Source organism: Astatotilapia calliptera, chromosome 15 (assembly GCF_900246225.1).
Source record: "Astatotilapia calliptera chromosome 15, fAstCal1.2, whole genome shotgun sequence".
NCBI classification, from domain to species: Eukaryota; Metazoa; Chordata; class Actinopteri; order Cichliformes; family Cichlidae; genus Astatotilapia; species Astatotilapia calliptera.
Genome location: NC_039316.1, coordinates 13,755,614 through 13,772,813, shown reverse-complemented (window position 1 = coordinate 13,772,813; position 17,200 = coordinate 13,755,614). Strand labels below are relative to the sequence as shown.

The following is a 17,200-nucleotide window of genomic DNA, read 5'->3' as shown; positions in this document are numbered from 1 at the left end:
AAAGCAGCGGAAGAAACTGAGGCTGCAATTCACACCGGACCACCAAAATTGGACAATAGAGGATTGGAAAAACGCTGCTTGATCAGATGAGTCTCCATTTCTACATTTGCATGGTTGGGATTTGTTCAGAATTTAGCATAAGCACCATGAAATCATGTATTCATCCTGTCTACTATTAATGGTTCAGGCTGGTGGTGATGTTGATGGTAGGGGGATTTCTTCTCAGCACAATTTGGGGCCCTAAGTTCCAACTGAGCATCATTTAAGCACCACAGCTGATAGAATCTCACACCACCCTACTGCATGTATCTCTCAGGGCACAATCAAAGCCCTTTGAGAAGCTGGCGTTGCCCCTCTGCAGCCAATGTGGCTCCACCAAACAAGACCCTGTCTCACTGAACAGGGAGAGAACCACAGTTTATGTCAATGCTCAAAGCGGTCGAACCCTGGACAACTAAACAAAAACCAGCATGTATAGAAAAAATGTGTGGTGTGGTGACTTTGCCCCAAAGGCATATTTCTTTCCTAGTAAGCTTTACTAGCTTTACTACAAAGACAAACGACAAGTAGTTTTATCTACAAGTAATAAGATACATCATACGGCTGACGCTGCGTGACCCTCCACTGTGCGCATTAATCAGCACAATTATAAGACCGACTTATGGTTCCTACTGATTGGTTCTTTGGGTCAGGGGCAGGAGAAAGGCCATCTTTGCTGCTACAGTTTTCCATTTAGCTTCCTTTGATTGTCATGTCTCGCTCTTATCACGCGTCTGTTCAAGTGAACATTCCTGCAGACTAGCAGCTTGGCTTATTAGCAACCCAGGTAGCTAGCTGAACAGTACATGGAAATATTTTGAGCCCAAACCAGCTTAATTGGTTCTGGGATTGTAAACAGGTGCTTGGAAAATGCTATCTTGTAAGGCCCCCAGAAAGTCTTCATAAATACTGTGATGCTGCCAATGATTTCTTAGCAACAGACAAAACATTTAATTTTAATATTAAGACAAAAAACCACTGTACATTAAGCTTAATCGGTACGGAGATTATCTATTAGTCTGTAGATTGTTCATAACAATTTGCTAGAGGCATCATGAGTAATGTGTGAAAATGGCTGTGGATGAAGCAGAGGCAGCAGGTTAACATCTCGACGGGCAGTTAAAGACATTTATATTCTACTTGATCAACCTGTTTGATAAACTGTTTGTAGAGTTTGTCGTACAGATGAACGAGCGTCGTCTAAAGTTTCTTTAACTCCACTGTTCTGCATGAGGAGCTCAGCCTTGCCCTCAGGCAGCAAGCAAAGAGCAGAAGAAAAAAAGAAAGCAAAAAGTAAAAAATGATTGCTAACATCCGCAGCATGCACCGTGCTATCAGATTTAATTATCGGCTGAACTTTCATTATTGAAACAGTAACAATGATTTCATTTTCTCGCTTATCAGCCAATAATATATCATGCGCATTCCCATTCACGACAGTAAAACCTCTTAAAGATTGGAAATTGTGTGGCAAAATGTCAGCTACTCTATTCACAGTGAGGAGCTAAAGAAAACAACTTGTCCTCAGCTCCAAAGACAAGGCCACAGTGTCAGTGTGCATTCTTAATGGAGAGTACACAACATAACATCTGCCCCTCCGCATACACAGTCTCACAATGCAGAAATAAAACTGAGGCTGTTGCAAATACAAATAAAAGAAATATAGATAAAATAACCCATTAATCACAGGCTGACTGGCTGTTATTTGCACAGATTTAGACTCAGATACAGGAGACAGTGGGATATTAAAAATAACGGCTGGAAGGAGAAGGACAAAGACTCACCCATGGCTGTATCATAGGAGTTGGGGAAGCTCTTGTCCACCCTTTGCCTCATGAACACCCAGCTGTTGTTGGTAAAGGTGCACTCAATGATCTTGTTGTCGTATTGTTTCAGCTCTTTAGTGGCCTGCGCAGACAGAGATGAGAGACGGCGCGTGCCTTTAATGTGAGCGAATACAAAGCATATTCTTTTCTCTTATCACACGTTAAAAATCGTGAATCTAGGTGGGGTATTATGGTCTGGTTTACCACAGCCTTGCTTTTTACTTTGAGCTGAATCATTGTAAAAGGTTTCAGGCACATGCTGCACAACTGATCAATGCAGCTACTTTTGATAAATGACACACACAACTGCAATTTCTTCACATTTTCTTTATCATCATCATCAATTTTGTTATTACTGATACTAATTAGATACTTTTAGAAGACATCAAGAGGAAAAAGACTTAAACTTAAGGCTGCTCTATGCCCGATGCATTCAATTCTACAAAAGCAAAGCAAATTGCAATGACAGAGCACTAAATTGGGATTAAACTGACCGTTGGTTCATACAGGCCACAAAGATCAGCTAATCTCAGTGCCACATTAGCTGATGGCTTAGCAGATATCACTCTACACATCCAAATGGCACAACTAATTCTGGAAACAGTGTTTAAAGATGACTTGTTATACTTTTGTTTATAGTCATGGAGAAATTGAGCATGACAATGGCTGAGAAAGGTGATTTAAGTGGCTTTAAATGTGTCATGGCTGATGGTGCCAGACTGGCTGGTGGAAATATTTCAGAAACTGGTGATCTGCTGGGATTTTCTCCCACAACCATCTCTAGGGTGTACAGAGAAAATACCCAGTGAGCTGCAGGTCTCTGTGCATCAGGGAGGTTCCAGCACAGAGCCATGTCACCAAATTACTACAGATGGAAATAAACTACTTTTGACTTGACTGGTCTTCACTGAAACGCAGTAATATGCAGCTCACTGTGCAGATTAACTGAATGTCTTATTCAAGTAGCGGCAACATTTGACTGAAGCAAATACTGACATGTCTTGTGGGAATCTTCTGAGACCAAGGATCTCTCTAGGAGAGAAAACACTCAAGAAGACTCAGAAGTCTTATACAGAAATATTTTGGGTGACATTTTTGAAATTAAAGGATAAATGTACCATGAGTTAATGTTCACATTAACATCCATTTTCCACAGTTATAAATTTTAGGTTTCTATTAAATGAATGTATGTTGCTATTTGTATTGGTCTTTAATACTATTTGGGCACAAGCTTTTTTTATGTACAGTAGTTTAAATTCTTATGTTATTCTTCTTGTGTCACACATTTCCTTCAAGTTTCAATTGATTTTTAGCATCAGTATTAAATAATTGTGTAACTGTACCTTTTAGAAGATGAAAACATCAAAAGCACAGGCTATAAAGTATTGTAGTTTAGACATGGAAGGTTTAAATGTAATAAATCGAAATCAACTGTGGTGTGACTTTAGGAAGCATGCTTCTTTGAATGTAAGACGAGGCTCTGATGCTTCATGAAGAAGTATGACGGAAGCTAATCATGTAGTTAATCTTTATTTTTGATCATTAAACACAGCTGCATTGCTTCAGAAGGACCTACAATAACACATCAGCACATACAAACACTAACACAACACGAGTGTCTGTATTTCATCTCTCAATAAAGCAGTGCAACAGCTCCTGCTCCACCTACTGAGCTACACAGGATCACTGACTTATTACATCACACTTTGCTTTGAAAACAAAATCAGCTCTACACACTGAGCACACTGTAACACTGCTGAAGTATAAGAAAATGGCACACGATACTGAAGATCAAGCATGAGTCAAAGAAGACATTTGAGCATCTGTTGTTTATTTGTCGAGGGACTGAGAGGATTGTCGAGACTTGGAAAAATGCAAATCTTGTAGCTGCTGGGAACGTGGAAGACAAAAAGTGCAGCTGAAGCGGTCACGTGCAATTGCACGCTTTTAAAATACGCAATAGAATAAGCAATGACATGAGTTGCTATGAGGTGCTGTGATGTGACTTTTCACCTTGGCCTCGCAGAGAGTAAAAATGACGAATACCTCCGGGGTTCAGCGTGAACACGCAACCTTTAGCTGAGGTCAGAGAGTGACTGGAGTTGCCAGGAAAGCACCAGTATTTGGCAAGACGCTAAAAAACACAAAGTAAGAGCTTATGTGATCCTGGAGCGTGGTGCATCTGGGCTAACAGTGGGGGTCGAATTCACACAGGAAGCAAGAACGCTTGTGAGAAAGGAAGACAGAAAGTGAGAGAAAGAATCCAGACTAAACAGACATCTTTTAAAAATAGCTTTTTAGATAAACACATTAAATGGCCTCTAAATTGATTTGCAGCTGTAACTGTTAAATATTGACAAAACTACTGAGAGCTTATTTTGAAGCCAAGTCAAACATTTTTTTTTTTTTTTTACTAGGAGAAGAATTGCAGATGATGTAAAGCAGCGACAGAATCTCTGAGCTTTCCTAAAGCTCCACACATCAAACTGCCAGCAAGCTGTGAAGGGCAGTACAGGCAGGCGGGACGTGCTGCTACAGGCTGGATCTCTTCCTGCTGGTGAAGGGTGACATGTTGGCTGCCATTTTCCATCACCACTTGGTGCTTAATCCATCCAAATCTGTCTCATTATGGCAGCACACGTGTGCCACCAGTTATCAGGGACTTTGGCAGTCAAACTCTTTATCAGCCAATGTTGCACTATTGCAGAGCAGAAGCGCTCTGCTGCCTGCCTTCTATTCAAATCCTGAAACAATCAGAAATATATACAGCAAATATAAACATGGCTGACAAGGAAGAAAAGCAGCCTTTTGTTGTGGACAATTTTTTTTTTTTTTACTAAAACGTGATGAGAGAGCTCTTTTTCCCCAAGTATCAAGGCTCAGTGAAAAGACACGGAGGTTATGATTGGTCATACTGAAAAAGTTCCAGGACTTGACTGATCAAACCACTTTTATGACCACTTGCAAGAGAGAAACAACTTCCCTTTAAACTGACTCGACTTTGTTTCATGTCAAGCATCATCGTTGCTGACGAGAGCTCCATTTCCACAGCGTCCATTCCACAAAATGACACTATAGCTGAAGGGTTGCTGTTCTGAGCACTGCAGAAGAACAATCGCAAGAAAACAGAACAGGATTTCCAGGGAGTGACTAAAGTCTGAATCTGATTCCTGAAACCTTTTCACAGCATCGTGCATGCTGGAGAGTTGTATTTTTAATATCCAGGCTCATGTTCATAAAAACACTAATTACTCATGACGTGATTATGTCTTAATGAATGCAATTTCCATTCACATTAGTGGTACAGTGCCAGTGTGTCATCTGATAATCCCACTAAGGATTTCTTGTGACTGTACAATGTTAATTCCCCAGTAATATATTCTGTCTCCCACAGTTTAGAAATTTTGATTTAAAAATTTTAAGGCATTATCGCTTCATATATGCAGCAGTAAAAAATAAAAATAGCCAATCATTAAGGTAACAATGCTGTTATCTTGTCCTGTGTATCAAGTTTTATTATTCTGGTCAGGGAGTTTATAGTAGCGCTGACCTCAGGCAGTTCAAGTTACAAATAGGGCTGTTCGATATAACGATATATATCGGATGAAGATATAAAAACGTCTATCGTTTGTTTCGTGGTGTCGCAAAATAAACTGTTTACGGCAATATTTTTTCATCGTTTTGATGGTCACTGTAGTGGCTACATTAATTTCTTAAAGTTCTCTCTTTCTCTTATATTTTATATAACCACACTACGGACGGACAAGAGCCTGTTTTTATGCGTTGTCGTTAGCAACAACGACGGTAAAACCATCGCGTGTCCACTTGTTTATTTTCCACATACACCTTTCACAATAAAGCTCAAGATCCTGTTGAGACTGAATCGCGTGAAAGAGTATGCAGAGTATTTACGGATGAGAAGCAAAAAAGAGCCGCCAGGTGCTAACAAATAAACCTTGGGCTCAAATGTTAGAACAAGCCTTTCCCCGCAGCACGCTGTGTAATAAATACTCACAATTTATGTGTAAAAATGTATAGTTTCATGCATCGTTAAAACACTGGACTCCAGGTACACGACGCCCAGCTGGAAACACTTCACGCAAATCGAGCTGCTCGAGATTCACTACATCGTGCAAAAAAGAAGAAGAAGAAGAAGAAGCAGCAGCAGCAGTGGGACCAAAATTAGCTCCAGACTACTGGAATTTATGATATCTGACCTTTTACCAACCTGTACACAGCACGCAGGCAGTCGCCCTGCTTCCTTATCAAATACTGGATCCTGTGGGGACTATTGTACGAGCGCATTATGCTACAGTATGATGTCAGACGAATAAACATAGTTTGTAATTTCCTTGAATAGCTGTTTTATTTTCCCCATCACGCCTCTCTGTGACTGACCCTGCCTTTGTTTCATTCGCGACTTAATCAGAAGGGGCCCGGAGGTCTGCGGCACTGCAGCACCCGGGCCCATTTTAATAACGAGAAACTGGATGAAATAACGTATAAGTGTGGAAATGATATAAGATGCAAAAGTAAGACTATGAACAAACGCACCCTCGAAGGAAATAAGATTCTGGATAGACTGTATCAATATTCAATCCTAATATATGATGCATGCTCAAAAAGAATACGCTAACATCTCCTCCCTATTAATATTAGCTTCCACTAAAACACACACAATTCAACAGGATGACTCACAAGACAAATGTTCAGTAGTAAAGTTAAAATATTTGTCACAGATCAGCTGCATTATCTACTATGTAATTACAGCTATATGTGCCCTTGAATAGCTGTGCCAGAACAAACAAATGGGACTTCCGACCACTCCACGACTCCTTTTGAATGTGCGAGATGACATCAGGATTGAGGTCTCTGGTGAATATGTATAATAACAATCATTATCCCACACATTCAGATTGGCTGCCGCATCGAAAAAGAAAGATGAGCATAACAAGGTAATAATGTGTAAATGAGGCAAATTAGAGGCGAGCAGGCACGCGGCGCACTGTCGAATCTGGCAGTTAAACAACAACTGCTCCAAAAACTTCTCAAACTTTTAACTGGTTGGTTTGTTTTGGTCTGCAGCATGACTGAGTGTTTTCCTGTGACAGCACTTTTAATTACACAGTATTCATACTTTTTTTTTTTTTTTTTTAAATCCCACAATTTAGATTCAACAATATCCAGGAAAAGTCTAAAAAAAAAAATGTCTGAAAAATCCAAATCACTTCAATAACATTTCAAAAAAGTCCTGCCACAGATTAAACACAATAAAATATGTCTTTGCGTAACTGTTCGCTTACTTAGAAATACATAAGTCGTATAAATTACAATTCAGCGCTCAGCAGGTGAATTCCACGCTGATAAACTCTCAAATCTCAACTTCCTCAAAGCAAAGACACACCGACGTAGGTGTTTTGATTAGACCCTAAGTCTGAATGCCTTGAAATTAAGTCATGTAACAAAAGTGTATGACGTTTGATTCATTTTCGCAACTCCAGTCAAACTCCAAAGGATTCAAAATGCATCAATAATAAACCACATGAGAAGTTCAATGCACTTATTGCCAAGATGCATCTGGAGTAGGAGCAACAAAAACGTACACATAGAAGATGCCCTGCTTTGGAGCAGATAAGCTGTAAAATTTACTACTTTGCATTCTTTTCTTTTTATGCATTTCTTTTCCAAATTTTTAAGGCGAAACTATTGTATATTCTGGAAAAAACAAAAACAAAAAAAAAACAACACACACACAAGGGTGGAAAACGAACAAGAGTTTGACTCAAACAGACTAAGTTTGTGAAAAAAAACATCAAGACCATACTTCTATGAAAAACCCACATATCCACTGTGTTGGGAACAAAAAATCAAGCTAGTCCAGAAGTGCAATATGACTGCCTTGAAACATCTCCAGCTTCAACAGAGTCCCAAAAAAGTGTATTTCATAAAGTGTTTCTATGAAATACTAAATAAATATTCTTTCCATGAGCCAAAATATCATTTGTGATTTTAAATGAATGACATTAGCTAAATAGTGGTCCATGTGGGTGGGACCAGTGGGTGGTCCCTAGATTGTGGTCCAGGCAATCCTGTAGTGACAAATTTCAGAGTTCAAATGTATTGAGTATTTTTCTGCAACCAGGTTTTGGGTGCTACTCCATCCTCTTGCCCAATTATGATCGCTTCTGGTTCAAAAATAAAATGGCAATGGCAGAAATGCAAACTTGATGCTTCAAAATGGCAACCCGCAAACCAAATGCTGACGTCACGGTGGAAATGTTTTTGAAAGTCTAGGAATAACGACAACCCAAGCATGTGAGTCAACCCCAGTTTGTGAACCTGTATAGTCAAAAAATAAAGGTCTAATTATGTAACACTTTTCTATTTCTGATACACGTTTTCAGTTTCATCACAGCTTGGTGAGTAGTTGGTGAGTGTTTTCTCACAAGTCAGCATCCTCCATGCATACCATGGGCGCCCACAGCAATCTGCCAGTGACCAAATCAATCGTAAGGAGGTTTTCAGTGCAGCACACTCTTGGTGACTCAACCTACAGCAACCACATGCTAACCGGTCAAGGACTGCCCATCGTTTCCTAGCAACCTTTGGTTGTCAGGGGGTCACTGATGGGTCTCTCAGCCTTAGTGAAAGGGGCTTTAGCAATCGATTTCACAGTGACTACCGGTAACCTCCAGCAACCAGTTGGAGAATACTCATTTCAAAGCAAGTGGCGGTCCCAAGAGAGCCATCAACCAGTCTCTAGGCCTGTGGCCTAACCCGGGTCACAAATAAAATCCTGTTTCCAAAAAAGCTAAAATGATAAAATAAAGAAAGAAAAATTACACAAATTTACAAATGATTTATACTGTGCATTTAATTAAAGTATAAAAACAACATATCAAAAGGACGAAACCAACATTTTTTGTAGTGTTTTGAAAAACATGCTCATGATGAATTTAATGTGAGCAACATGTTTGCAAAATTTGGGATGGGGATAAGAAAATACAGGAAAAACATTAAATACTGCTATAAATAAATATGATAAAATAAATACTGTTATGAGTGGTTTTAGTACTTGTGTTTTTTTTAGCTTGTAATTGCACTGACTTGACTTAAACTGTTTCCAGAACATTACTGTTTTTATTTACATTACATGGCTTCAAAGACTTTCTTTCTAAATTCTAATTACAGCTGAATTTTTAACAAACAGCAAGTCATAAATAAGTCCAGACATGCTTATTATAATTAGACCATTTTTCAGTAAATACTCATTAATTCCAAACAGCATTTAGAGAGCCACACAAATGTTTTCCAGAAGTCTGCTGTCTCGCAATATTTGTGAGACAGCAGACTTCTTTCTGAAGCACTCAGCTGATAAATTCTCAGACAACATCCCTTCCAAATATTCACTTTACCTATACCCTGTAGGTGCAGACAATGTAAGAAATTACAACAATAAGGAACTAAATTGGAAGACTGAGCCAATAAAACAAGTTTTCGTGAAGATTACAACATTTTTCCTATCACACACAAAGTTGGTTTGATTTCTCTCAACAGCAGCTAAATGGATTTCAATATAGTGGAAACTGGATATGCCTCCAAATGCATCTAATAGGCACGTTGAAATTACTAGCACAGCCACAAGGAAGGCGATGAATGTCAAAACCATTGTGTGACAGAGCACAGCAGACAACAAACGCACACACAGGCTGTGTAGAGGTGTCAGATTTATCAGGAACAGCCTTTCTGACTAAAACCACAAGTCATCAAGTCCAGCGATGACAAGTAATTACCATTTTTAGCATATTCACATTCGGACTTACTGTAAAACACATTTTACCACAAAAATAACAACATGCAATCTGACAGAGGATGACCCCGGGGCTGCAGCTTTTGCTCCGACACCCCGTGAGAAGGTTAGAGACCGAGCAGTAAACAGAATCTGCCGTGTTTGGTGACAGAGCCCAGGGCTGATACATGGGAATCTGGCACGACAAGACGATACGATAGGGAAAAGAAAAGCTTGTTTACTGTGTTTTTGAACCATGACTGAAAAGGCTACAAATGCTACAAGTCATTTCATGGAAATTTACAGCAAAGTAAAACAAATGGAAACACATGTTGCTCGTCAGCTGCCTCAGACTGGCAAATTTTCATTCTAAATTAATGGACCCTAACCAATATATGATGGTGATGCGATGGTAGCTATCACTGGAGTGCACAGGACCGAGTCTGTGTTGCTGTTGGTCAAATGTCTGATGATGTCATCTCAACTGTGTATTCACACACAGCAGACATTATGCAACTATGAAACCCGTTGAACTGAACATCACTGTTATGTGGAGCTTCCAAATGCATTTTGTTTACCACTTTTTACAGCAACATGCATCAATTTAACATGACACAAGCATGATGACTCGCCACACTCATTCTGTAAGAGTAACTTTCCAACAGTACATTTGTTGTCTTCTTGCTTCTATGTTTACCTGCTCAACATCTGTCAAGCACCCAACGATTCGACACAGTCTCTAATAGGTAAATGCATTATCCTATTAATTGTTTCAACTTTTGCAAGTCAGAAAGTCCAGAATGGCCTTATCAACTTTCTGCATCCTGGAACATAAATTCAAATTGTTTATGTCTGACATGAAACAAAAAAAGGCCAAACTTTCATAGAAAAGGTGTTGATATTAATTAATAAATTGCCCAAAATGTAGCATTTGAATGTTATGCTTGATTAATTTCTTCTTCTCAGAGAATTCGAGTGTAGTTGTTCCAATTTGGGTTTAAAAATGTCTAATTTGGGATTTCTAAAATATTGCTATTTTATTGTTTTATGGTAGGTGGTATAACACATTTTATCAGCGCGGTACTGCAGATATATTAAATGTGAATATACAATTCTACTACAAACTCCATGTTATCAAACACACATATAAATTTACTGAAATATCTGGGCAAACAGTTTAACCTTTACTAATGAGATCAGGTATTTTTTGTAAGAAAAAGGAAACTGCAGCTATTTAATTTAAAAATGTGAGCAGTAGGCAGCAAAAAAATATTATCTGATTAAATATTACACTGAATGTATATAATAACCACACGTGAAGACTTAAGAGGTTCTAGAAATAGAAATAAAGCTACTTTCGGCTGATTCCTTTTTCACTGCAGGTTGTGCCACAGATCAGGAATTTGTGCTTTTTCTGGGGATTGAACCTGGGATCTTTGCACAAACCACTACACATGGAGCCACTGGAAGTAAAACCTGAAGCTAACTGGGAAACCAGCGATTTTAAAATATGAGAAAATGTGTTAATGGAAAAGGAAAATTAAGATTACACTTGTAAAAGTGGTTGGAGGACTAATTTATAATCAACTGCAGTTTTGCCTAACCACACACCTTTAAAAAAAATAAAAAAAATAAAAATAATCAGACATTTTACACAAAGCTAATTTAAAGCTGGATGAGGATGGAGGCTTTGGTTTTTTGGTACAATGCTTTATTTTATTTCTCACCTTCATCTGCGCAAAGGGCCTGTCGTAGTTGCCAACATAGAGGAAGCCAAAGGTCTGTGGTAGTAGCCTGCAAAGACAAAATGATCTCAGTTAACACCAGCAACACACTCAGCACAGGATCTCAGTAAGAGCTGCAAAGAAATCACTATGTCGCCTGCATTTTGCAGCTAGTAACAGAATGGTAGAGACGTGAGATTACACCTCTCGAAGCCCTTCTGTCACTCGGCACAGCTTGATGTTTTTTAAACTAGAGTATAGGCGTGTTTATAGTGCAATGCAATAATAAAGTCTAAGTCACATACAGACTAAACCCAACAGCATGGACATTGTATAAAACTAATCTCCAGGTGATTGTCATCTTAACAGGCTGTTGGGTTTTAAAGTGAAGGTTTTGATCTTGCGTGCGCAGCTCTCAATTCGACAAACATGTGTCTCACAGCTCACCAACAGATGTCTTAATCACATACTGTTCCCCAGCATGCTCCACCAAAAACACCCCCATGTGCCTGTAGTTATTTCCAGACACTTTGTCTGATGCTATGTGTGCCACAGACTGCGCATACAAGCATGGGCACTGGCTTCATATTAGTTAACCATTTTTAGAATGAAAATAAGGGGGCCGCTGAGCTAAAGTGACGGCTAAACAACAGTGCAGTTACACAGTCTGATCCAGCACGCAGATTTCAGTCGGAGCTGAAATTGGAGACCATCTTTCCATCCATTTCAACCCCCTCTGGTCTAATGATAGCTAGCAGAGGCAGGAAGGAAGCAGCAGGAGACATTAAAAGAGCCAAATAGCCATGCCGTGATGGACACTGTCCAGCGCCAAGATCTTACAACAGCGTGTCCAGTCCCATCATTACCTCAACTATTACTTTGGACCTACACATTGTGACCACTTTTGTAAACACGCAGGATTCAAAAACAAGAAAAGTGCCCTTGTGCTGACACCATTTCTCCTAAAGCATCCATGAGATAGTCCCAGAGGCCATACAAAAGGTGCAGAAACAGATAAGATAAGGTTTGGAACACAGTCTCTAAAGCAGAGACTCTTGTTGTGGTTCACAGACTATTGCACAGCTCTAAGCTGTGTTTCACTTACAGGGTCATGTGTAAATTACACCGAAGCATCAATTTTCATCTGAGCTGGGGTGAGGCGAATAGTGCTACAACAAGAGAATTTAACCATACAGAAGAAAAATAAAAGGTTTTTAACGCAGAACAAGGCGGGAGATTCTGTACAAACAACCAAGGCGCTGTTAAATGTCAATGCAGTCTGCAAACAGCATGAACTCGGAACTATAGTAGCTGAACACTATTCCAACAGAAGCAAAAGATCAAACGTAAATTAAGCAAGAGATTAGAAAGGGTCATAGGACTCAGTATCAATGAAAAACAAACAAACAAACAAATGTTTAAAAAAATGTTAATACTAGGACTGAAGCATGATAAAATACTGCATCATGCACCACTACCCTCATACCAATACTCTGGTCACTATATCTGAGCTATTTCCTCAATGGAAAGCCATTAGACGCTCTGAGGTTGAACTGAGCTTCACTAAACCCTATTAGGGCAAACAACTATAAAAGAGTCATTTTTGAACATGCACAGCAACCAGTTTGGACAACCTCTGACACAGGTGCAAAATACCCTACTCAGTCAAATCAGGCAGCGACATGACTTCAACCAGACAGCTACAATGCCCGATTCCTCTGATGTCACAACAGTGTTCGTCACTGTCATAAAGTGGGCGTCGCATGCTCCATTCAGGCAGCTGGCTCATCTAAACTAAACTATTTTCAGCAACGAGAGTGTGTCTAATGCAAACGATCTCCTGTAATTTCTTGGGTTTGTAGCTTAAAACAACCCTGAATTTATCCAATATGGCTTCACTGTCTTCATGAGATACACTATTACAACATATATCTAGGGGTGACACTGGGACATTACTCTGTTGCATAAATCAGCCTCCACAAAAAATATCTAAAATTCTAACGTACTATATAAATTTTTATATGACATCTTGACAGATTGATAGGGGAAAGAAGCTCCGTTGAGCTCAAGTATGATTAGTAATTCATTACCATGACACTCAGATCCACCCAGAGCGCAACCTAGCTGATGTTCACATGTTGTACTTAAAGATTTTGTTGTCAGACAAAAACAGTTATCAGAAATGCAACTTTTGATGTTTTCTTACGCTCCACAGCTATATTTAGAAATTACTGAGCCTTCATAAAACAAAGAGATCATTAGGGGCACCCCACAGTAACTTCAGGTATTGCTGTGAAACTATAAAGAGCTCTTAAATTAATCTCCTAATTGCTTAAGTCATCTTCTAATTTCTTTATCTCTTACGTCTACAACCTACCAACACAGCCCTGCAAACTGCAGCAGATATAACATATGGGACTAGTGCAGGCTATATACACTTGTATCTATAAAAAAAACTAATATAAAGAGATGGACTAATTGATGATCGTGAGTTTATTTGTTCAATATAAAAATAAATGGTAAAAATGAACATATTATGGTAACTTGTATAGCTTAGCATGATTCACGGATAAATCTTTATTTGCCTCATCTGCTGTCTGTAGGATATAGACATCGTCCACAACTGTTGTATTAATCATATAGATATCCATACATAAGAATAAGCACAATAAGATCCACTTGAATAGTATTCTGAATCTTGCACAGTAAATGAAGTCTAAATGTAACAGCTATATACAGCCGCATGTCCTTGTGGTCCGCGCTTCAGATGTCATCTACAGAATTCCATTCAAAGACACGCTCCACTCTAGTTCGCAGAATCCTTCGTCTTTGTGCTGAAGGATGAATTGCTACAAGCTCACAGCAGACTTGGTGATTTATAGTGGGTGTATATTCCAAACCCTTCTGTGCTGCTTCTAAAAAGCGATGTATGTTAATTGTTTGTACATAATAAGTGAACACAAACTCTCTGACACCGTGTTCGGCCTCCATTACAGTCTAAATCTTTCCTCTCTGGATGCAAAAGTGGATAGAGCTCAACAGTTCAGTAAAAGAGTAAAGTACAAAAATTCAACAGCATTGACTTTGTGTTGCTCTTGACTTTTCTGGTGCATTTCCAAGGCAGGTACTTGACTGTGAGGTCTGACTGTGGATCCTTTACACACACAAAATATGGTTTGCAATGTTGTAATGACACTCAACTCCCCAGAGTACAAGAGTAGTAATGAGAAGCTTGGGCTCTGGGCTCTACAGAGACAACCCAAGCCATTTAGACTGGACCATTCTCCATTTTTTAAGTTCTTAAAATCACTGCACACCTAAAAGGAGATGATGTAACCATTACTCATCCTGCCTTCAGAGCGAATACTGACTCAAATTATCCATAATTCAAGTAATCTATACAATAGTCGAGACTGTTCTATGCTTGGGAGAGGCACTGGAAATGTCCACCAACACAACTTGCTGCTTCATCTTTCCATTTCCTTGTTTTCCACCTCTCCTGTCACACAATAATCACCGTCTGCCTCTGTGCTTGCTTTCAGAGATGGCAATAAAACTTGCAAGGCTGTATGCCTCTGTGGTACGCAAAGATGTGCTCAAAGATTGATTGTGTGGGCTGATGAATAAACAGTTGTTACCTCCGTACATGCCTCTCTTTCTCTCTCTCTCTCTCTCTCTCTGACTAAGAAGAGATTTGAAAAGCTATACCGAGGTCTGTTGAGAGCTCATCTGCCAACAAAAAAACAAAAAACAAAAAAAATCATCTTTTGGGGAAATATCAGAACATTCTCAAATGGCAACAATAACCGTCTGTGTTCTCCTACACACACAGGGAGGACTCAAGGCGCTGACTAGTGGGCCTGCTGGCTGGATTCGGAGTAGAATGAGTGAATGTACTCTGCTGCCATCCTCTCAGTCTGCTGTAGGTAAATGGTAGCAGGCTCGTGGCTATAAAGCTGGGACAGTCACTAAGGTCAGCTGGCTCTCGAAGGAAAAGGCAGTGTTTCTAGAAAGCTGACAGCGACTCAGACAGCACTCACAGACTGGACAGCAGAAAAGAACACAGAGTTGAAGGATGTGCAGAAACAGAAAAAAGAGCACTGGATCTTACAGCCAAGCTAGCAGCTCTGTGAGACTTTACCCAGGCCCAGCGGTGCTTTGATCTACTGCAACTGCCAAGTCAAAGTTACAAGGCAAGTTTCCGCAGGTTTAATGTTTGGTAAATTGCAAACACCAGAGCTGAAGCTATCAAGAATGCCATTGCTTTTGGAGATAATAAAATTGTGACCTGATGATGGTTGAAAGAAACACTGAAGTGATGAATTTTCCCCCCCAGAGGGGAAATGAGCACCTATAAAACTGCAGAATAATCCATCCAATAATTTTTAAGTCGCTCCAAACCACAAACGCCAGCCTCCTACTGGCACAAGAGGACAAATTGAAAAGATGAAGAGTTATTTGAATTTGTCTTCTGGAAAAAAAACAAATAAACACAATGTTTTGTGCATATCTACCCTGCAGATTTGCAGGTGCATGATTAGATTTTGTTCAAAATCAAATGTACTTTAACAAGGGAAATGTATTCCTTTAATTCATTTTCTTCAAGGCAATGTATTATGCTTTTTCTTGTTTTTATATATAATATATTCTCTTATTCTTAAGGTTTGACCGGCACACAGCCCCCCCACCCTCACCTTTACTACAGAGCCCTCTCCCTACACTCCTATCTCCCTCGCTTCCCGCTTTTCCCCCTCCCTGACATTATGACATCCCCCTCCTCCCCAGTTGTCAGGAAACAACTGAGGAAGCTTCGCCCCAGGAATGCAGCAGGCCCAGACAAGGTGTGTCCTAGGATGCTAAAGGCGTGTGCTGCTGAACTTGGGGAGACGCTACGACGAGTCTTCAACCTCAGCCTGCGACTGGGGAGAGTGCCAGCCCTCTGGAAGACATCCATTGTCCCAGTCCCCAAAAAGAACCGGCCCAATGAGCTGAATGACTTCCGACCGGTGGCACTGACGTCACATCTTATGAAGACCCTAGAGCGGCTCCTCCTCAACATCCTCCGACCACAGGTACAACATACCCAGGACCCACTAGAGTTCGCCTACAAGGCGGATGTCGGAGTGGAGGATGCCATCCTGTACCTCCTACACAGAGCCCACTCACACCTGGACAAGGGAAAAGGCACGGTCAGGATCCTGTTTCTTGACCTTTCCAGTGCCTTTAATACAATCCGGCCCTGTCTGCTTCAGGAAAAACTAAACAGGATGCAGGTGGACCCCTGCCTGGTCGCTTGGATCTCCGACTACCTCACTGACAGACCACAGTACGTCAGGCTGAAAGACATCATGTCTGACACTGTGCTGTCCCCTCTTCTCTTCACCCTGTACACCTCTGACTTCTGCTATAACTATGAATTATGCCATATTCAGAAGTTTGCGGACAACACAGCCATCATGGGGTGTATCTGGGATGATCAGGAAGAGGAGTACAGGAGTCTGGTGAGGAACTTTGTCACATGGAGTCACACAAACCACCTGCAACTCAACACCTCAAAGACCAAAGAACTGGTTGTGGGTCCAGACTAGGTCCACTGCCAATTCAGATAGAGGGAGAGGAGGTGGAGGTGGACAACACATACAAGTACCTTGTGCTGTGGGTGGACAACAAACTGGACTGGTCATGCAACACACAGCACCTGTATAAAAAAGGCCAAAGAAGACTGTACTTCCTCAGGAGGCTGAGGTCTTTTAACATCTGCAGGAAGCTCCTGAGGATGTTTTACCAGTCGTTGGTTGCAGAAGTACTGTTCTATGCTGTGG

At 40.2% G+C, this 17,200-nt stretch overlaps 1 protein-coding gene across 1 annotated transcript in view; it reads right to left on the bottom strand.

The window, feature by feature from the left end:
* Nucleotides 1-17,200, bottom strand: part of rngtt (RNA guanylyltransferase and 5'-phosphatase) — a 117,999-nt gene that overhangs the window by 2,473 nt on the left and 98,326 nt on the right. Inside the window, exons 14-15 of the mRNA XM_026143578.1 lie at nucleotides 11,382-11,448; nucleotides 1,824-1,947 (exon numbers count right to left, since the gene is read on the bottom strand). Of these exons, the coding sequence (XP_025999363.1) occupies nucleotides 1,824-1,947; nucleotides 11,382-11,448 (191 nt within the window). The remainder of the gene's footprint in view (nucleotides 1-1,823; nucleotides 1,948-11,381; nucleotides 11,449-17,200) is intronic.